This window comes from Nerophis ophidion, linkage group LG25, assembly GCF_033978795.1.
Source record: "Nerophis ophidion isolate RoL-2023_Sa linkage group LG25, RoL_Noph_v1.0, whole genome shotgun sequence".
In the NCBI taxonomy this organism is placed as follows: domain Eukaryota; kingdom Metazoa; phylum Chordata; class Actinopteri; order Syngnathiformes; family Syngnathidae; genus Nerophis; species Nerophis ophidion.
In genome coordinates this window covers 15,686,143-15,708,986 of record NC_084635.1, presented here as the reverse complement: position 1 = coordinate 15,708,986, position 22,844 = coordinate 15,686,143, and the positions used below count along the sequence as shown (strand labels likewise).

The following is a 22,844-nucleotide window of genomic DNA, read 5'->3' as shown; positions in this document are numbered from 1 at the left end:
GCTGCAGTAAAACCAGGCAATTTAGGCCACCAAAATCACACACAAAAAAATCCCCAAAACCCTAAAGGGACTGTATGATACTCAGTTTCCCCTTCATTTGATTATAATTAATTATCACACAATAACACTGTTTTACAATCTGATATAAAGCTTCTTTTGGAATCCGAAGTCAAGCAGATTCCAAGTAGAATTTAATTTAAAAAAAGGTTTCTTTGTTGTATCGAAATATCAAGTTAAAACTGCATTTGCATACATAAAAAAAATGTCAAAATTGAGAGGCATCATTAAGAAAGATGAAATGCCTTATTGATACATTTCCAAGCTTTTGCGGGCCACATAAAATGCTGTGGTGGGCCAGACTTGGCCCCTGAGCTTTGATTTTGACATCCGTGAAATAAAACCTCAAACAAATGTATTTTTGTTAAACCACAACTTAGTCACACAACTCCATATGGAAATACCTCTTGACACACCACAGATTTGTATTTCCACAAATCAAAACAGGATAAAAAGAGGCCGCCGCAACTAGTTCTGTGAATGTGTTGCCTTTCTCTTGGATTTACACCATTTTTAGATATCAGATATTTAGGTCAGAAAGGAGTTAGAGTGCACTAATACACAAATGTATTATTTGCACGACACTAATGAACAACACAGATAGATGCCTTCTTGATGCCACAGGCAATTTAATACCCATGTGCTTTGATTATACAAAACATGTTCTTCCATTGTTAGAGCAGATTTTTAACTTGTACAGAATATATTTTGCGCAGCGAGAGTCAACAGACAGCAATTCCGGGAAACAGTACCTCTGCTAATTGGACTATTACAACAGTCAATGTACTGTGCACAAAAACAGTGCATTGTGCAGTTTTCTTGCCAGTGTGCTAGGGAGATTTGGGTTGATTCATCATTTTAATTATCACAAAAGGTTACACTATCAACACTCAGTATACATTCACACAAGAAAATATAAACTCCCTATATATATATATATATATATATATATATATATTTTTTTTTTTAAGGCTTAAGACACCGTAATTTGGAACAAACTACTTGTGCACTACAGTATATTTTTGAGTGATGAGTGTTTTTCTTATTTTTAGGTTAAAAACGATTGCTTGTAAAATATCCAAATTGATCAACTCTAATACGAAATCCTTTTTTCATATGTATTTTAGGTAGGGCCTTTTCAGAAGGCCAGCTTTAACATCCTTGGGCAGTATCAAACTCGCACATATTTTTCAAGTAGCTATTTTAAGCAGATGGTGTCTGCAGAGTTAGTGAGCAAAACAAATGCCAAAAATTAACATACTGTGTGCTATCTTAAAAATAATTAAAAATACAGGGGGTCGGCGCGGAAAAGTTGGTAGAGTGGCTGTGCCAGTAACATGAGGGTTACTGGTTCAATCCCCACCTTCTACCATCCTAGTCATGTCGGTTGTGTCCTTGGGCAACACACTTCACCCTTGCTCCTGATGGGCCCTGGTGAGCGCCTTGCATGGCAGCTCCCGCCGTCAGTGTGTGAATGTGTGTGTGAATGGGCGAATGTGGAAATACTGTCAAAGCGCTTTGGGCTCCTTAAAAAGGGGTAGAAAAGCGCTATACAAGTACAATCCATTTACCATGTATTTACCATTTATTTTTTGCTACCTTTTAAGACTAGGGCTTTTGTTACTTCTTAAAATGACTTGTCTGATACTGACTAGGGATGTGCCGATCGATCAGCAAACAACCAGTATCGGACGATTTTCCTGAAAAAGTATGGGATCGCCATTGCTGATTTATGCCGTCAATGACCGATCAAAAACGTTGAACTCCTCTGGCTAATGTTGCATTTATTTTTAGTCACCCAGCTGACAAACTGGCAGCTAATTGTGTATCTCCATACATAGTGTGGACCCGCTTCCCTAAGTTAATAATAATCAACTCCATTATGGCAAATAAACTGCATTTCTTAGTGTCCTAATAACATTGGAGGACCAGGCTAAACATGTTACACAACAAGAGCGAGCTAAGGTAGTTTCAAAAATAGGTTGAAACACCAAGAAATAATTACCTGGTAAAGTTTATGAAGTGTAGATGGAACCACTTTAACTGACAACATAAAGTAAACAGTTATCAAAAAACTAGTAAGAACAAATAATAAGAGTGTAGAGAGGGATTAATGTAACAACTGTTGGTGCATGTCAGCATTGTCATAGTCAGTACACGACATGTAAGAGGGCAGACCGATCATACATTAGTGGTCTTAAGACCAAGGGTATTATCTGTATATTATCAATACGAGAGTGTTTAGATCAGGGGTCCGCGAGACGTTATTTTGCGGCCCCCACCTTAATATGAAAGTTTAACGTTAGTGCGGCCCGCAAGTTTTATATGAATGGCGCTTGACAGCGTCGTGTTATTTGGGTCCAAAATTTCTCTTTCAACGTTCTGGGTTGCCTACCCCTGCGTTATTGGAAAAGCGGCAAATGAGTGAAAGCGACAGAGACGTTGCCATGGAGACAGGGGTTTTCTAACGTGCCTGGCTGCAGTCAAACCGCGACACCTGTCCGTCAGTAATAACAGTCCCCGATAAACTGGACTAATTCAAACCGTTATGTTTTCTTTATTGTTTACTTTGCATTGCCTCACACGATGAACACTACATATATTTCTGTATGACGCCGGATAACACTCCGGGAGCCGTCACTTGTTTGCGCTCAATATCCCGGTACTCTACCGGCTATTATCCGCCGACCGTCGTGTTGCTGTAGGGAGGGAAAGCGGAATGACACACATTGCAGAAATAACATTATTCTCCGCGCGTCGGGTGAAAACAAAAATACATCCCAATACCCCAAACGTGTCTTTTTCAAAGCCTGCAGTGAAGAGAAGGGTTAGTGATGAGCAAAGACAATTCCAGGAAAAGTGGGTGATGCAATATTCCTTTGTTGAGCACAGGGGCACCCCGACGTGTCTTATTTGCACAGAGAAAGTTGCGGTGCACAAGGAATACAATTTCAAACGTCATTATACAACTGAACATGCTGAGGAGTATGCAACATTTTTTTAAAGAAATCTTTTCTTGCAGCCCAGCCTCACCCAGACTCTGCATCCAGTGGCCCCCAGGTAAATTGAGTTTGAGACCCCTGGTTTAGATCAACATTTTTATTTTCTCAAAATACATTTTTGTTGTTGATTTTCTTCATGTTTACAAATTCAGGGAATATATCCTGGTCAGAGGAGGACTTTGAGGCCAAAAGGGATTTCAATGAGTAATATCAATTTAGATATTATTTAGTTATTTTGTACTCTTGACGTTGTTTTGATCAAACAATTGTATGTAATAAAAAAGATTTCCAAAACAAGTTTAAATATTATGCTGATATTGTTACACTGTCAATAGCACTTAATACAAATACATTGAAAAATGTACTGTTAATACATGTAATCGGTATCAGGATCAGCAGCATAAATCCCTGATCGGGACATCCTTAATAACAACAGTAAGACACAAAGTCCAAAATAAAATTCACGGAAATATATATCTTATATAATTTTTATAATTGTTATTTTATGCAGTAAAACTACCTACCAGAGATGCTAACTTCAGAGATGCACTCGGTACTAATTCAGTACGTGTCCATGCACTAAATTTGTCCAATTTCTCAAATAGTTTGGCTCTAAATAAGTATCCTAAAACTCATGGAAACACCTTAATATGATCATGTTTGTTTTTTTAAAAGTCGGACTAACACAGCTGGATTATGAGATTGACAAACCAGATATCTTGAGTGGATGTGTGCCGCCCACAGGATCCTTCGCATCCGCCAGTCTCAACGCGTGAGATATAGCCCAGAAGCAGATACCGTTCAATAAAAAATAAAATAAAATCGGAATTAAGAGGAGATTGTCTATTTGCTTCACAAATTAAAAGAATGTAATATTTTGAAGTACATTCATAGGATTAAAAAAAAAAAAACACCAATATTTATTTAAACAAGATGGCAAAGGGAATGTATAATACCGGCTTCATTTGGACTTCCTACAAGTGAGACGTAAGATAATGAAGCAGGAATATAGCAAGGCAAAGATAAAGAAATCCTTTCACGCTGCATTTGTGTACTCCAAATTGGTTACCAATAACTCTGTATTCCGCACAACTGGCAAGCTTGTACACAACAAATGAAGCGGGCACAAACCGTCTTTTTTTTAATTCAAACTTAAAACTCCTTCCATCAATCCACAGAGCTTATTCACCAAAGTTTTCATTCCATTCTCCGTCCAAAACTTCCTTCAAAACATTTTTAAGTCTTTACCACCCGTCTTTGCCTGGGACCCGCATACTTTTGGTAGGAGTGTCATGTTAGAAGCCAAGATAATTTCTTGATGAAGTCTGTTAATTAACATCAGCGAAGCATATTTGTCATCCGTGCAAAAATTACAGCGGACATCAATCAAAACAAGGACTGGGATTTATCGTAGGGCTGGGCGAGATGGCAAAAAAATGATCCTGATTAATTTTTTCATATACAATCGGTCGGATTGTCTCGTACAGTATTATAGCGAGTACCGTGGCGTGGCGCAGTGGAAGAGTGGCCGTGCGCAACCCGGGGGTCACTGGTTCAAATCCCACCTAGAACCAACCTCGTCACGTCCGTTGTGTCCTGAGCAAGACACTTCACCCTTGCTCCTGATGGGTACTGGTTGGCGCCTTGCATGGCAGCTCCCTCCATCAGTGTGTGAATGTGTGTGTGAATGGGTAAATGTGGAAGTAGTGTCAAAGCGCTTTGAGTACCTTGAAGGTAGAAAAGCGCTATACAAGTACAACCCATTTACCGTTGCATGCCTACTGTTTACTATTGCAGTATTTGGAAACATACATTTCCGGCTTGTTTGACAGAGATAATATATACCAACAGCTGACAACTGTCATTTTGTTTATATCTATAATTGTATTTACGAGAGGTGCAACGGTACAGGTACCCCACGCTACAGTCTAATACCTTAGTTTCAGGGCCTCGGTTTTGACTCTTTTTCAGTACATTTTGTGGGAGTAAAGAAAACCTTTTTTTCCTCTTAAAGTTATTTTGCTTTGCTTTTTTATAACATGTTGCTGGCATTAAATTCTAAGTTAATGATTATTTGCAAAATAAATTAAGTTTCTCAGTTCGAACATTATGCAGTGTACTCAATTGAATATAAAGTTGAAAAGGATTTGCAAATCATTGAATTCTGTCTTTAGTTACGGTTTACACAACATGCCACCTTCATTGGTTGGGGTTTTGTACTATTAACACTCAAACAATGTACACCGTAACATGTGCAACCATACAAATCATAAACCCTAATGTAACTCAAAACAGCCCTCTCCTACAGCTTGTTACAATCAAGGAATACTACATCATGCCGCCCACACGTACCAAGCTCCCACATACATTTACATAACATGACTAACATCCCATCACACGCAATTACATAACATATCATTATGCTACTTATACACACGCCAGAATGACTAGTGATGTTGGTAGGTTTTCAATGTAGTGAGTCCCTCGGACTAAACAGGTGGTAATTTAATGTGGTTCCTGGGAAAATTCAGTTGGTAGCACTAAAAGGGGCTGTTTGCAGCCTTTACGCAGAAGCTTAGGGAGAGTTAACATTTCTTGTGATTTTAAGTTTAACATTTGGACCCCTATGTGCTCCGAGCACGTAATGATTTAACTACTATCATGTTAGACCAGCTCGACATCCATTGCTTTCGGTACCCTAGGGGGGGGGGGGGTCGCCCACATATCTGGTCCTCGCCAAGGTTCTCATAGTCATCATTGTCACCAACGTCCCACTGGGTCATCATTGTCACCGACGTCCTACTGGGTGTGAGTTTCCCTTGCCCTTATGTGGGCCTACCAAGGATGTTGTAGTGGTTTGTGTTGTGGTTTGTGCAGCCCTTTGAGACATTAGTGATTTAGGGTTAAATAAGTAAACATTGATTGATTGATATGTTGTCATCCAAGCAACGTTATCATGGACGCCCCTGCTTATTTCAGCAAGACAATGCCAAGCCACGTGGTACAACAGCGTGGTTTCGTAGTAAAAGAGTGCGGGTACTTTCCTGGCCCGCCTTCAGTCCATACCTGTCTCCCATCTAAAATGTGTGGCGCATTATGAAGCGTAAAATACGACAGCGGAGACCCCGGACTGTTGAAAGACTGAAGCTCTACATAAAAACAAGAATGGGGAAAGAATTCCACTTTCAAAGCTTCAACAATTAGTTTCCTCAAATCCAAAACGTTTATTTAATGTTGTTAAAAGAAAAGGTGATGTGACACTGGTGAACATGCCGTTTCCCAACTACTTTGGCACGTGTTGCAGCCACGAAATTCTAATTATTTGCAAAAAAAAATTAAATTTATGAGTTTGAACATCAAATATGTTGTCTTTGTAGCATATTCAACTGAATATGGGTTGAAAAGGATTTGCAAATCATTGTATTCCGTTTATATTTAGATCTAACACAATTTCGCAACTCATATGGAAACGGGGTTTGTACATATTGCATTATGCCTCGTATGTAGGTATATTTGAGCTCATTTAATTTCCTCTACTTATGTCCACTGTGTATTTAATTTAAACTGCTGGCCTCACTATGAACAGGACTCTCCCATTATTAACTGTATCCACAAGGCATTGTGTCCCCATATCTGCGGTCCCTTCCAGGGTTTCTTATTGTTCCCATCGGGTTGTGTTTTTTTCTTGCCCTGATGTGGGATCTGAGCGGAGGATGTCACTGTGGCTTGTGCAGCCCTTTGAGACATTTGTGATGCGGGTCTATATGAGTAAACTTTGATTGATTGATTGATATTTGCATGTCTCATTACATATCTGTATGTAATATTGGATGCCTTTCTGTAGTTTTGTGCCATTACATACCACATCAAACTTTACCCAGCTTGCAAAGATTGTAATAAATCCATTATAAGACAGCCTGCCGTTTCTGTTAACTTGGACACACATATTGACTAGACCTTAGGCCATTCTAAGCTTGTAATTTCCAGGAGTCATCTCACCTTCATAGAAGCCTCCTTTTTACCAACGTTTTCCAATGATGTAAAAATGTGTAGATACAAATTACATTTCAAAATTTCTGTCAACGAAGATTTGTGTCAGCGACACAGTCATTTTGATTGTAGGCTATTATAGCAAATATAGACACTTACATTATATGTTGCCACACTTATAAGGTTTTTAATTTTTGGGGCTCCAGACAGATTTGTATTTTTTTTTCTTTTCTTTTTTTGGTCCTATATGGCTCTTTCAAAGTTTTGGGTTGCTGACCCCTGCACTAGTGAAAATAGTACCACAATTCAAGAATCACTGGCCTAATTAATATGTATAAGCACCAAATGTTACCTTGTGTACATCATTCATTTTGTTTTCCGCATGAATTGTAATTAGTTGCCCAAGGTTGCAGAAAATTTGGCTCGTCTTTCACTAAACTATGTGCTATTTTGAATTCAAATGAATGGCATTTAAAAGACATGTTTGATGGACACTTTAATTGGCCAAAAGATTGACATTTTGTAAACAACCTTTAGAAACAAGTTTCAATTTGTTGTTTGGGTACAAGATGTTGACAGAACATAACTGGAGAAAATAGTCATAAAGCAGACTGAGAGCCTTGTCATCAGACATCATTGATATAAAACAACATGTTAGTCTTATAAATTGAAGACAGTGGTACCTTGGTTTTAATGGGTAATCTGTTCCGAAAGTTCAGATGAACACCAAAAAAACTAAAAAAATTTCAGGCCAATATAAAAAAAAAATGCTAACCCAGTTAAGACTAATATTCTGAAATAATACATGCAGAAAACAAATTGTGTGCTATGAGCTTAATTTTTTTTTTTAATTTAATAGTTTTTTTCCCACCTACTCTAATCTATCAAAGTGCTGGCACTCACATCTTTCTTTGGGCACCTAAGTGGCTTTATTTGCAGTCGTACTCAATAGAGAAAGTGCAGACTGAGTCACCAACACATAGTTTAGGCACTAAATTCCATAGAATGACACAAATTATTATGAAGAGACCAGTTTCTGATGTTATTGTAATCGTGACCAAAATTATCATGCTTATCATTATCATTGCAGTATTGTTGAATGTGCTCAAAATTACATACACTGAAAACGTTTTCAAAGTTTATTTATTTAATAAGTATAATGTTTTGTGTTTTTTATGCTTCAGTAGTAATGTTTTAGTGCTAGTATTTTATTTGTCTTAATGGCTAAACTTGTATTGTTTAAAATATTGGTTTGTACTGTAGGACTTAAAGATGTGTTCATATGAAAAGTGCGTAACAAATAAAATCTATTATCATTTCAGGCGGGCGCTGTGGCGTCCTACTTTGTTCAGGGAACACACCATAAAAACACCTGTGATCTCCTGCCTGTGAGTACAGAACGATTACCATATTTTTCGGAGTATAAGTCACACCTGCCGAAAATGTATAATAAAGAAGGAAAAAAACATATATATAAGTCGCACTGGAGTCTAAGTTGCATTTTTTGGGGAAAAGTATTTGATAAAACCCAACACAAAGAATAGACATTTGAAAGGCAATTTAAAATAAATAAAGAATAGTGAACAACAGGCTGAATAAGTGTACGTTATATGAGGCATAAATAACCAACTGAGAAGGTGCCTGGTATGTTAACGTAACATATTATGGTAAGAGTCATTCAAATAACTATGACATAATGAACATGCTATACGTTTAACAAACAATCTGTCACTCCTAATCGATAAATCCCATGAAATCTTATACATATAGTCTCTTACGTGAATGAGTTAAATAATATTATTTGATATTTTACGGTAATGTGTTAATAATTTCACACATAATGGGTATAAGTCGCACTCCTGGCCAAACTATGGAAAAACTGTGACTTATAGTCCGAAAAATACAGTACTCTGTACTAAGGGAGCTCAGATTGTAGGTTAAATGTGCACATTCGAATAGCTTAGCTGCTCAGACAGCAAATTGTTTATGTAAGTTTAGATTGGGGTATGTTCATTCTCGATGGGGAAAGTAGTTAATGTCTCTTGTTTTTATGTTAGCATTTAGGCTAGCGAGCTGGCACCAGTCAGTCTATGAGTTGATCAAAGTGCAGTTATCAGTCACGGTTTTTCAACAATTTTTTATTTTAAAACAGTAATATTAACCATTGGAAGATTTACTGTGGTTATAATTACTACCGTTTATTGTTACTGTAGGTCCAATATATGGCCGTACAATAACCAAGACAACATACGAAAACCGGGGCAAACACTATGAATCCAAACCCAAAACAAATACAAAAAGTAGGGCCGATGAAAACAAAAGTCCATCTGTAATACAAATTAAAGTCATATAGAGTTTTGCAATAACACATCTCATTGAAAGTGTGCAAAAGAAGATCTTACCTTCCACTCCACTTATGCACTTGACTCGATCCCGGACCTCCACATTGTAACCTTCAAATGACATGAAGACACCATTGGGATGATAGGGCTCCCGTTGAGCGTACACCTTCGAGTAACTATGCTGAAACTCGAAGCGATCATAGCCATCATACTGCACTACTTTTCCATACACCTCAAAGTACTTTTCCATCCAACTGAAAGGCATGTAGATCTCTCCACCCTCACGTCGGCCTTTGACTGTGGATTCATCATTAATCAGGCAGTCGATGTCCTCATACTTGCTCCCACTAACAATCGGTGGGGGTTCTGGAGGTTGTGGAGGGTGTTGTTGACTGCTCGCGTCACCACCTTTGGGACTGGGTGCCACCAAAGCAGCCCGAGGCAGGAAACGTAAGGAGGTGTTAGTGGAGCAGCGATTCCACAGCAAGACAGTGAGGAGTGTGAAAAGAGCGCAGATGACAATGAGGGTCTTATAGTTGACACGAGCAGCCAGGCAACGCATGGTCACAGCTGACCTAAAAGCAAAACAAACCAAAAACATGTTCAAAACAATTATACAAAAACACTTATGTATTTTTTTTTTTTTTTGAGTCTATCTTTTGGTATGGCTAAAGGACTAACAGGTGAGGGAAACTGTATATGATAAATAAACTGTATTAGGGCTAAAAAATTTAATCAACAAATAAACTGCGATTTTAAATCACACTAACCTGCCATCTCATTTCCAAATGACGAGTTTTAAAATGTTACTTAAACGGTATCACACTATAATTATTATTGTACTCAAGGGCTATTGAGCCTCCTGGCCTGGGCAACCTGGCTTTAATGCCATGGGTCTATACGATGATGGCAAACACCACCAACAAGCCAGGAAGAGTGATCGCATTGAATTAATGCATTTACTTTTTTTTAATGTCTTGTCGTTATTATACACATAAATGTACTGTAGAGTTAGTGTTCAGTTCAGTTTATTTTGGACATGCATACGATACAATGTAATGCATCACATATTTCCAGTTGTTTCATTACAGCACGTCCGAAAAGGAGTAGGAAGAAGCAAAGCTTAACTAATCCTACCCCTTTTCATATCATAGCAATTTTATCCGATTTTCTTGTTCTCTGTTTGTAACAGAACAGTGAATAAATAAATAAGAAATAAATCATAAGTAAGTAAACAAATATCAAAATACACAAATAGTCATGATCCCATGTTTTTTTTTTTTAAAGGTTTAAGATTTTAATCATAATTGTTCTTCTTTGTGAACATTTGTGATTTAAACAGTTTCTTAAACTGAATAATAGTGGCACTCTGTTTGATTTCTTTGCTTAATAAATTCCATAAATTTAAACACAGATATGTAAAAGGTTTTAAGTGTTGTATGTGCATACATATGTTTCAAAATAGATTTTCCTCTAATGTTTAATTTTTCCTCTTTTGTTGAGAAGAATGCTTGGGTAGCAGGATATAGTTTACTTTGTACATACAGTAATTTTAGCTGTTTGCAAATGCACCAAATCATTACATTTCAAAAGGTTTGATTCAATAAATAAAAGGTTGGTATATTCACTATATCCAAATTATATATTATTCTGACTGATATTTTTTGTAACATTGTTAGTGAATGAAGCGCACATCTGTAGTTGTTTCCCCATATTACTACACCCAAACTCAGATATGGTAACACGAGCGAGCAGTGGAGAATAAAACATGATTTTTGGTCTAGAACATATTATGCTTTATTAATTATTGACATGTTTCTTGCTACTTTTCCCAGTTCATTTTAAAATCTATTATTAAATTTTTTCCCCTTTCAATATCTATTCCGTCTATTTGTATTTTTGTCTGACTTTCCCTTCTACTGTTACCAAATAGCAATATTTTAATTCCACCAAGATTCAAAGATAGTGAGTGTGCCATGTTTTTGACTTGATGGATTATTTTCGGCCTTTCTATTAAGAACGTCTCCTGTCTGTCTACGATTTTAAGGAGGTCCTGTTAAGACAACGACAAATGTATTTTTTTAATTCTAATAATGGATTATAATATAAAAAGAAACTATGATGTATTCAAAATGTAAACACATGGTCCTGATCATGGTATGAGCCCATTAAAAAATATAGTGACCTCAATCCGAAGCAAGAAAATCCCAATTCACATTATTTGAAACTACATTTCTTTAGACTTGAGAATGAGGATGAGTATGTTAGAGATGACAGTGACATGAACAGTAAAGCAAATTAAAGTGAAAGACAAGTTGTTGTTTTTGCCTGAGCTATGACTTATTTCTTTCTAAAAAAATATGTTGGTCATGTTATTGGAGGTCTATCTCAAAAGAGATTTGCCGAATGACTTTTGAATTGGATCAGCAAGCACTCTAAATCAATTGGGCTGATGTCTTAAAATAAAGTAGGTAGACCAGTGAACAGAGTCAGTCAGACAAATCAATCTGCAGCCAAGGTTTTATGTCCGATGTGATTGTCTATGCCAGCAAGAAATTACAAGGTTCCTTCCTACACAATAATTACTGCCAACAGAATTGAATATTACTGAGAACCAAGTCCTCGGATAACAGGAGGGAGAGGGAAAAATCCTTATAACCGGAGTTTGATTCAATACCTCCACATCAGTCAGCTAAAGATCACCCCAATTAATGTTTAGAACGAGAACAAGAAATAAATGCCACAAAAAAACACCTATATTTCTCAGACATAGGAACTGTACATGGGCCATAAATACACATAGCAGAGTACTCCAGTATTAGTTAAGATGGCTCTTAAATCCAAACAAATCTGGAAATTTTTGGATAGTTTGGACTGTCTGGACTATTGACTTTAAACCTCCTGAAAACCAGTGTCCTGTGCAGTAGACATTTGTGTTTTTTATAACTGGCTGCATGATTAATCGACATCAAATCAACTTCGAGGTTTTAAAACGTGAGATAGATAAGCGCAAAAGGTTGTTTTTGGGTGGGGTTTTTTTCCTTTGCCATCTCTGACATTTGAGTGACAGACATGTTCGTATTGTTGAAGGTTGTGGCCATATGCTGAGAAGTTGGTCAACTTTGAAATTGAATTTAAAAAAGAATACATCGCAAGGAAGACGGGCAATATACTCTTTTTCTACCAGCATTTTTTACCTGAGGATTGAGGATTACGATGAGTTTCTAAATGAGTAACACAAGTCTTGTGCTGAAAGATAAACGTCCCATATCCCATCAGTTTGCATCCCAGTAAGAGCGGACATTGTACAATAGATGATTGTTTTATTATGTAAGAAGATTTGATTTATTGTTTAGCACTTTGAAATATTCCTACATGATGCTTAGTGTTTCATTATAGCTGGATCTGCTTATCACACATTGTCTAAAACATATAGCACATCCTCCATATATTTAGGCTCAAAAATATTAACTTTCTGCATCATTTGTCCAAAACTAGTTGTTTGATCTCATGAAGTCTACTATGATTAGTATCAGTTGTTATTGTTGAGGGAAACAGCGAATGTTGGGATGCAATCTGTGAAATCAATGCACCCCCAAAAAAGTTCCAATGTTCTGTCAAATTTTGCTGCTTCCTTGAAACGGCAACACGTGGTGATTAAAACGAAAATGGAAGCCATACTGTTGTTTGCATCAATGTGAACTTCGTCAGTTTTAACTTTGATTCCAGGAAAGAAATAGGAGTTACTAATAAAATAGAAGCAACACTTGTTTTGAATTGATCAACTCTAATGTCCTGTTGTGTAAACTTGGGTTGTACAACGTTACTTCTCATGTGAAAACTAGCAATGTTAAAAGTCTGTCACACATATGCTTGGGGGCTATATTTAGCTGCGCACACTTACTGCAACGTCATTTGCATTAACATTTGTAAAGCTAACACCAAACTGTCAATTAGAGCTAAATAGTAGTCATTTAAGCATGCCAGTGATTGAACATATGATGGCTTTCAGGATTACTTGTTACTGGATGCTGCTCGAGCTACTTCTACAAGCACCATGAATAACATAATTAGCAAATATTCTCTCAATTAAACTCAACGTTTAACACCAAGCAGTCTTTTTTATGGGTTCAAGTTTTTCCTTTCCAACAATGAGAAACTAAAGACTTTAAGTGACCTGAATTACTGTAAACAAATCAACATGTAAATGCATCACTGATAGCATGGTTTAAAAATGGCCGATATGTTGTAAGCAGCTTTAACGTGCCTGTGTATTTTATCTCCAGTTGGACGATTAAGCAGTGCATTACTCAACTGTAGCCCACTGAGGGATTAAGCATACTTTTCAACAAAGGGAGGCAAAAAACAGCGGAATCCTTTCATCACATTTTTAAAGGGCGGGTATGCCAGTTGCATGTATTGATATTAAGATAAAAAACACTGACTAAAACCATACAATGAGGGTAAAATCTAACGCAGTAGTCCCCAACCATCGGTCCAAGACGCATTTGCTACCGGGCCGCTCAAAAGCAATAAATAATTTCTAAACAACCGCATTTTCTTTCACCTGTCCCTCTAGAACACACCAATAAGCTTGTTTATATATGTATAATAAAATTCCTTTCTGGTTTACGAAACATGTTGAAGAACCAAATAAGTTTGTAAATTGCGCTTTCAGTGTATATCTTTGTTACATGTGACAATGCACATTAATGAACATACACAATGTAAATGCTTTAGATTGTAGCCAAATGCTAATTAACATCTGCAGTACATGTTAGGTTATTGGTATGTTGTATAAATCATTGACTTGCCGGGGAGAATGTCATCGCAAACAAACAAGCCCAGGGCTCCCACTAATTCAACGTTATGGTAAGATGTATTTTTAATACTTATATTTGCTGTATTTATCTGCCATCCGTGGAAGGCCGGTCCGTGATAACAATGCCTCATGGTGCAAACAAGGTTGTGTACCTCTGGTCTAATGGGATCTTAATTAGGGACAGGAATTAATAAACATTTTTGCAATTCTAATTCTATTTTTGATTCAGTTTACTAGCGCAGCAGCTATCAAATTTTTTTTTTTTTAGTAATCGAGTCATCTATTAGTTTGTCCAATTAATCGAGTAATCGGCCCAAACCAACGATACATATTTTAGGACTCTGCTTGCAATACACTTTTTTACTAATAAATGCACAAAATCAACATTAAAATTGCACTTTTAACATGTCAGCAATTGTATATATTTTTTTAAATTGCGGTTTGCTGGCAGAAAGATCATGGCACCCAATGTTAATAATGAATAATGGTTTTAATTCATATAGTGCTTTTTTCTTGTGAATCAAAACGCGTTACACTGAGAACCTATAATACATTCACTCCGCTCCACCCATACACCACGGCTCTTTTGCTATGTCCGCATATTTAAATTAGTTATATCAGATTTTGACAGGCAGTATAAGTTAATTTGTTACCTGTAATATTAACTGTAGGCGACGTGCTGACATTGCCACTGGTAAAGATTCCCTTCTGATCGGAGCACATTAAAAACCTTCATTCAAAGTTATGACATGCTGTGTGCTAATGTTTCTACATATTGGCTTTATTTCCTCCCTTTGACGAAATAGCCACTTTGAAAATTGCCCTGTTTTCATCCTTTTTTTGTGAAATGTAACCACAAAAGACTCCCAGGAATGAAATCACTTTTTCGATTCTCATAACCTTAGCATAGTGGAGTATGGAGAGTACCTAAAGAAGTGTGCAGTATGTTAAAGTAATGGCATGCAAAGACTAACTACATCTCTGTAAAGTCCGTATAATTTTATTGCACTATTTTTATGACGTATGCGTTGACAATTTTAATACTGACCTTCAGTCCTCTCACAAAGAAACCGTCAAGTGGCCGCACATCGTAGCCAAGCTCACCATCGAGGCTTTTTGCTAGTTGTTAACAGGCCACCTACACATGAGAGAAAACACAATGGCTTACTGCATCTGTAACAATTAATGTATTCCCAGTGTGTACACATGTTCCTGTTCAATATGCAATTTTGCTTTTGAAAATACAAATTGTTTATTTTCACTTTTTAAATTTAATAATTGTTATCAATTAGGCAGATTTTCTTTTACTCTAACACCATTTTTCAGGCTGTATTCACAATTCTGGGATTTTTTTTAAGGTAAATGTACAGGAATAAATAGAAATAAACTGATATGTAAATCTGCGTGTTGGGAATTCAGAGATAATTGCGCATTTTGGAAAAAAAAGTCATCAAATTTTATGCAAATGTCCACACACATTCCCCTACATACACAGTGCAATTCTACATTGCATTCAATGATCATTTCCAAGATAGATTGGGGCCACAGTAAAGCATTTATATATTTTTTTTATTCACTAAAAGAAATGCATTTAGTTAGTTTAGTATTTTTTTGAAGTGACTATGCACAGAGACATTAAGCTCAAATACATATATGTTCTGCAAGAGATTACAGCTAAACAGCTCATTTCCATCTGCAGTCCATGGTTACCTTATTTAAAAATAAACAATAACATGCAATAAAATAACACTTTTTTGTAAAAAAAAATATAACATTTGGTTGATGTACTGCACTAATGCATGTTAGCATATCTGCTTAACATAAAACAAAATGTTCATAATTGTCTATGCATATTAACAATTACATAAATACGGAATTAGTCAGGATTAATTTGTTGCAGGTAGTACATTAAGACATTTATTTTACAAGCAAAGCAGCTTTTCGTCACTATGCTTGAGTCACATTTTACCTCTGGTAATTATTTTTCACTGTAGCTACATTGCAATCAATCTTAAATCAATTCTTGGACTCTGAAACGGATGCAAAATAAATCAAGATAAGAGGAAAAAAAACATTTACAGTGAAGTGGAAGCTGTGCAGAATAAATCTGTGTTCTGACAGCCCAACCAATCTGTCGAGGCAAATTAGCAGCAAGACATGGATACTTTACTCAGCAATTAATTTGATCAATACATTTCGAGCTTGTTAAAATTGTTCTGGTTTTGACACACTGAAGGATGACATTGATTTTTTAATTAAATCCGGTAATTGACAAAATACTGTAACGCAATGGTCTGGAACGGTAAAATGTACAGCAGAGGTGAATAATTGACAATTAAAAAAGTAATGATGGCTGCACAAAAATATCAACGACAGCAAGTCTAGACAAACTCCAAAAATATTGATGATCTACTATTCTTGACTATAGAGCACACCGGTGTATAAGCAGCACCCACAAAATTATTAGAATTTATATTTTTCTTAATATATTTGCCGCACTAGACTATAAACCGCAGATATACAGTATGGTATATGTTGTAAAATGTGTTATTTACACAGAAAGATTACGTAAAACTTTATTTACATACCTCAATTGTTTCCAAACAGTTTCTTTAACGCGGCAGTAAAACGGTTGAATAAACAAAACAGATGTCATCTTAATGGACCCACTCGCTGAGGAAGCCAGCTCTACAGTCAGCTTAACAGACTCAATAACTCCACGGTGACGTCTTGGTGAATTTACTGAGGAATTTGTGAAACATAAAACTAGACAAAAAAGAATGCTGTTGTTAAATTAATAATACTAACACGGATTCTCTTAAACATTTTAGCATATTATCATTAACTAACGACATTAGCTTCATTACATTACGATTGAACGTAGAAATATGAATGAAAAACTCCTACAGAAATCACACATGGGATGGTTTAGTAAGTATAAACAGTTTTAGATATATTATAAAAATTACAAATGTGAAGAATCCATATGAGTAAGAATACTATGGACGGCGGAAAACGGAAAAGAACTTCTACTTCCGGGTGAAAGCACTAAATGGAAGGACACAGCAGCACTTGCAATAAACAAACTTGTCCAAGAGATAGCGACATTGTAGGAACACACCTTTCAGTGAAATTGCTTGTTGTTTTTCTATGAATTAGCCTCATACTTTTTTAAGCCACAGGTTTCAAAGTGTTGGAGAAAAGTAGCGGCTCATAGTCCGGAATTTATGGTAAATAAAATTAGGGCATCTTTTGCTAATAAGGGCGGTATAGCTTGGTAGGTAGAGTGGCCGTGCCAGCAACTTGAGGGTTACAGGTTCAATCCCCGCTTCTGCCACTCTGGTCACTGCCGTTGTGTCCTTGGGCAAGACTCTTTACCCACCTTCTACTAGTGCCGTCCACACTGGTTATAATTTAACTTAGGTATTGGGTTTCACTATGTAAAAAGCGCTTTGAGTCACTAGAAAACAGTGCTTTATAAATAAAATTCAGTTCAATTCAAAAATAAACTGTACCTTAACAAAAAGAAAAGGAGAAATGTCAGTCTTACACAATCGACCATGTCCACTGCATGGTTCTACTGATATTTTTTAGGCCTAGCATGCTGAAGGCAGGTGGTGAGGAATGGAAAATGAGAGATTGTCCAATTGTCCCAGATTTGAGCAGCTCATTATAGACTGCTGCTTTTATGTCTGTATTTGTAAAAACAAAAACACAAAACATGTGGATTATTGACACTCAGCGTTGTAGCCGTACAGTAGCATCACAAATGAGCTCTGGTGCAAGCAGAGTAATACACATGAAAATAAACACACAGTAATGGTTCTTTTGGGTGCAATATAGGGGTGGGTGCCGAATATGGTACTTTTATAGGCCCCCGGTCAAACTGTCAGTACTACTGGGTATCGAGTCAAGTAAAATCAAACGGCGCCATATTTCGATACCTTTGTTCCACGTGACGTCTCATGCGGTTGCAGACTCTGAGGCTTAACCACTTGGCAGGTAAACAAGCTTTCAGATTAGACTCTGCCGCACTGCCTGTAGGCAATCTTGAAATTGTCCATGCCAACAAAGCAAGTACGCTTATAAACAATGCTTTAACGTTGAAGTAAGGCTCCACTTTTGAAAATGTGCTAGGTCGATGCTAATTTACATTGCATTTTCCATCGACTTGCTACCGATTAGCATTAGCGATTGTACATGCGTATTGCACACCTCCAGATTTGACAATGAAAACTACAAAATGTAAAAATCAAACAGCTGGTACATAATAAGTAAAACAATTACAGTATAAACCCTGTTTAAGACGCAACAAAAGACTAGACAACAGAGTTATTGTCAGCCTGTCATTGCTGTGTCTCTGAGAACTGAACACAGACTGAAAAAAATAAAAATAAATGTTTGGGTTAGGAAAAAGTTGAATAAGAAGATACATGTGCATGGCCCAAACCAACTTAGGGAAATTACTGCTGCACCCCGTTTGAGAAGACAGTCGCTACAATGGTAAGTAAAACTTCCGAAGAGGCAGGTGTACGGATTACCCATAATATAAATATAATTTGTGTGATTTGCAACAAACTGTACTCATACTGACATGAGCCAGATGAGTTTTATGTGAAAATGATGTAATATTAGTTTGAATGCCACCTTTTACATTTAAAAATACCAGCACCATCCAAAAACTATATGAAAGGCTTTAACTGTTGTTTGATTACTCAATTTGTTATTACAACACAGGAGAACTTCTTGCGGTAGCAGCTGTGCGTGACACCAAGTCGGGACATTCCCCAGTCTCCGGTACCAATGTGCCCCAACCAACGCCGGCTGCTGCTACCCGCCCGAAACGGCCAAGAAGTCCAAAAAGCACATTGTGACAGCAATAGGTGGCACAATCATCACCAACATAAAATAACAGATGTCCTGACAAATATGAAGATGAATCGTTAGATGCATTGGCGAAAAAGTGAATTGTGTGGCCTTGCCTTGATCCTTTTTACATTGTTGAAATCAAATGTTAGCAAAGACAGAACGACCACCTCTTCGTGTTACCCAAAGTAACCTCAGCCCATAGAAATGTACATACGTGAAGCATAAAGTTGGCATGAGGCAACGCACATTTCCACGTCTTGATACATCTCAACTTTGGAATGCAAAAAGGCGTACGCCAGGTTACTGGTATCGTATCGGTTCTGTGAGAGGTACCCCTCCCTAGTGGTATGTGAATAAAAGAGGTGATTGTGTGTAAACTATAGTGCGTTTGGATAAAGTTTGCGTTCCATAATAGGGTCCTGTCAACAGAATGCATTCACATGACCAAAAATTTAAAAACACTCAGTAAAAAGCTTTAAGTACGCTCCTCATTCTCATAAAACCCTTTAACAAGCTACCAATAAAAATGTGTCTAGATTCAAGTAGTGGTTTGATTGCCATTTCATGTAAAGCTTTTCAATACAGAACTTTCCTGTAGTTGACCCTGCCTTTAATCAATTGATCAGAAATACAACCTGCATTTCATTTAGCACTTAGAAGAAATTTCACACCTAAGAGTGAACATACCACTTCTTAAAGAAGAATCTATAATGATAAACACATACAAACGTTCCTTTATTGCCTTTATGACCATGTCCTTGAAAAATCGGGATCGGGATTAAAATCTAATTAATTGTGCCGCTGCAGTATCGACGACTGAATTTCTGGCATTCATATAACTTACCGTACTTTTCGGAGTATAAGTCGCACCGGCCGAAAATGCATAATAAAGAAGGAAAAAAACATATAAGTCGCACTGGAGTACAAGTCGCATTTTTTGGAGTAATTCATTTGATAAAACCCAACACCAAGAATAGACATTTAAAAGGCAATTTAAAATAAATAAAGAATAGTGAACAACAGGCTGAATAAGTGTACGTTATATGAAGCATAAATAACCAACTGAGAACGTGCCTGGTATGTTAACGTAACATATTATGGTAAGAGTCATTCAAATAACTATAACATATAGAACATGCTATACATTTACCAAACAATCTGTCACTTCTAATCGCTAAATCCCAGGAAATCTAATACGTCTAGTCTCTTACGTGAATGAGGTAAATAATATTATTTGATATTTTACGGTAATGCGTTAATTTCACACATAAGTCCCTCCTGAGTGTAAGTCGCACACCTGGCCAAACTATGAGAAAAACTGTGTGACTTATCGTCCGAAAAATACGGTACTTTTTGTCTCACACAACCATATTCCTCTCTCTTAGACATATACCTTATTAACTATCTTGTTGAACAACACAAACAAAACCGTGCTAATATAACTGTAATTATAGTTGACCCGTGACATACAGTAAGAATAGCTTATCATACCTAATGTGTTAAAATTCCACAACTGCTGGGATTCTAAACATATTACAGACAAACCAGGTCAAAGAAAGCTTTGGGTATTAAAAAGCAGTTAGAGCCAAGCAGCACTCCAGCTCCTCTTTGAGAAGACCCTCTCAGTTTAGCCCTGCGCTGACACCATTTACACTGCTTTTACATATTGTCCCTTTCAGTCAACCTCTCTTCAGAAAGCAGTTGCCACCACGCATATGAATCATGAGCATCAACTTTCAGGCTCACTCTTGTGAATACATTTTGAACATTAGACAGAAATTATTACTTCTGCTGGAGCTGGGGATATGTATATATATAAAGTAAATGTACAGCTGGGAGAATGTGATGTGGCTGGATAAAATTCTACTCTATCAGCATCATCAAAAAGCATCAACATGAAATATCTCAAGCTATTTTAATGCTGCTAAGGGTTTTCTTTGCCTCGGCAGTGGCACCATGCCAAATTCCCAACCTCAAAAACAGTGTGATTTCATGCTGGATTTAGGGAATAAAGAGGGTTTCACGGGTGCTGAGTTTGCATGCAGAGAGGTGTTATGTCGCAGTCACACATGTTCAGGAGAGCAGACAGCAGGTTCTATATTTTGTAGGCTGGGCTCGGTTTGGTACGCTAGTCTTAATCAAAAATGAAAAAAAAAAAGAACAAATATAATTGCCATGTGAACAAAGGCTGCACAGTACAAAATAAAGGTGTTGTGTCGCAGTCACACATATTCAGGAGAGCAGGCAGCAGGTTTTACATTTTGTCAGGCTGGGCTCGGTTCGGTACGCTAGTCTTAATCAAAAATGAAAAAAAAACAAAAACTGTATAATTGCCATGTGAACAAAGGCTGCACAATACAAAATAAAATAGTACATGAATAATGTAAGGAAACGATTAGGCAGCATTTTTGACTTATTACGTGGTAAAACGTAATAAGTTAAATGTGTTGGCTATTTTTGTAATTTCCATTTTTTTACCAGCTCAGACTTCACAAGAATACTCTACAAAAGATATTACAGCATGAAAACTTTAAAAACTTAAGAAACCTAAGTGTTCCGATGAAGCGTGCCGTGGTGACCTGTTGATTTGTAAAGTGGAACATTGGTTTACGAAATTAATTGGTTCTAGAACATGGTTCATAAACCGAAAAGTTTGTATAATGAACCAAAGTTCCCTATAAAAAAATCTATGTTCTCGCCTTGAAAAAAGTCCCTATTTCTGTTAAAAAAAAAAAGCACACTAATTATAGCTGTATTTCAAACAAACATGACAAGAAGACAATAGGGTAACCATCATTATTATCCAAACATTACAGCAAGTGTAAATGTCAACAAGCACACACAAAAGTATCCTTGGTTCACTCAAAAACGTTAACCATCATGTTGCCACAATTTAAAAACAAAAAAAGAAAACCATTTTACCTTGTGTCTGAAAACATTCTTGACATTGTTGAACACTGGGAATTTCGGATCAATAAGCAGTCGCGTCACGTAATCACCGCTAGCTATCAGTGTGAGGTGATCCTTCATTGCCCTGTATCCCGGTAGTGCCTTCTATGGTCTTCTAAGGTCCGCTGTGATATCTTTCTTGGTCTCATCACAGTTAAAGACTTGCTGCAAAATAAAGCCCCCTTCGCTGATAAAACCCTCAAACTGAAGGTGCCGCAAGTCGTAGGCTAACTAAAGTAAACGCTCGCTCAAAGTTGTTGTCTAGCTACCCGAAGCTATACAGTAAAACTGTGAGAGTTTGGACACAATTAAACTTTTTCTGAGCAGACAAAGTGATCTCTAAAACAGGCTGACAAGTTACGACAATCGTGGGAACAGACATGTCAAAAGTGCCACTAACTGTCAAATCCCTTCCAAACGGCCGAGCCCGGTGTGTACAGGATGTAAAAACATCTTGTTAACGAGGGAGCCCCACCACTTTAAAATGGCCATGGCCATTTGTACAGGAAGTGATGTTCATAAATCGAGGTTCTACTGTATGTATAATGCTATATACAGACCCTATTACAAGGTCACCAGACGGTAAGATCACCCAACTGTCTTCTAGGGGGAGAATAACCAAGTGATTCAGTGTATTTGGCAATCTGACAATGACATCCTATTTTCATGACTGGAATTATATGTGGGAATAAAAATGCCAGATTCCAGGAATTTTCCAAGAACCCTTAGCACAACTCCATATTTAAATAACTGATACATATTGGAGAGACATGAAACAATACAAACGTCCCATATCCAAAATTACGCCCAAAG

At 37.0% G+C, this 22,844-nt stretch overlaps 1 protein-coding gene across 5 annotated transcripts in view; it reads right to left on the bottom strand.

Annotated features, from left to right (window-relative positions):
* Positions 1-22,844, bottom strand: part of glceb (glucuronic acid epimerase b) — an 83,275-nt gene that overhangs the window by 41,741 nt on the left and 18,690 nt on the right. For all 5 annotated transcript variants that reach the window (XR_009804292.1, XR_009804291.1, XM_061887444.1 and 2 more), the window contains exons 2-3: positions 15,262-15,351; positions 9,452-9,966 (exon numbers count right to left, since the gene is read on the bottom strand). Coding sequence is in view for 3 of the 5 variants with exons in the window: in XM_061887444.1 (XP_061743428.1) it covers positions 9,452-9,953 (502 nt within the window). In the remaining 2 variants the exon portion in view is untranslated. The remainder of the gene's footprint in view (positions 1-9,451; positions 9,967-15,261; positions 15,352-22,844) is intronic.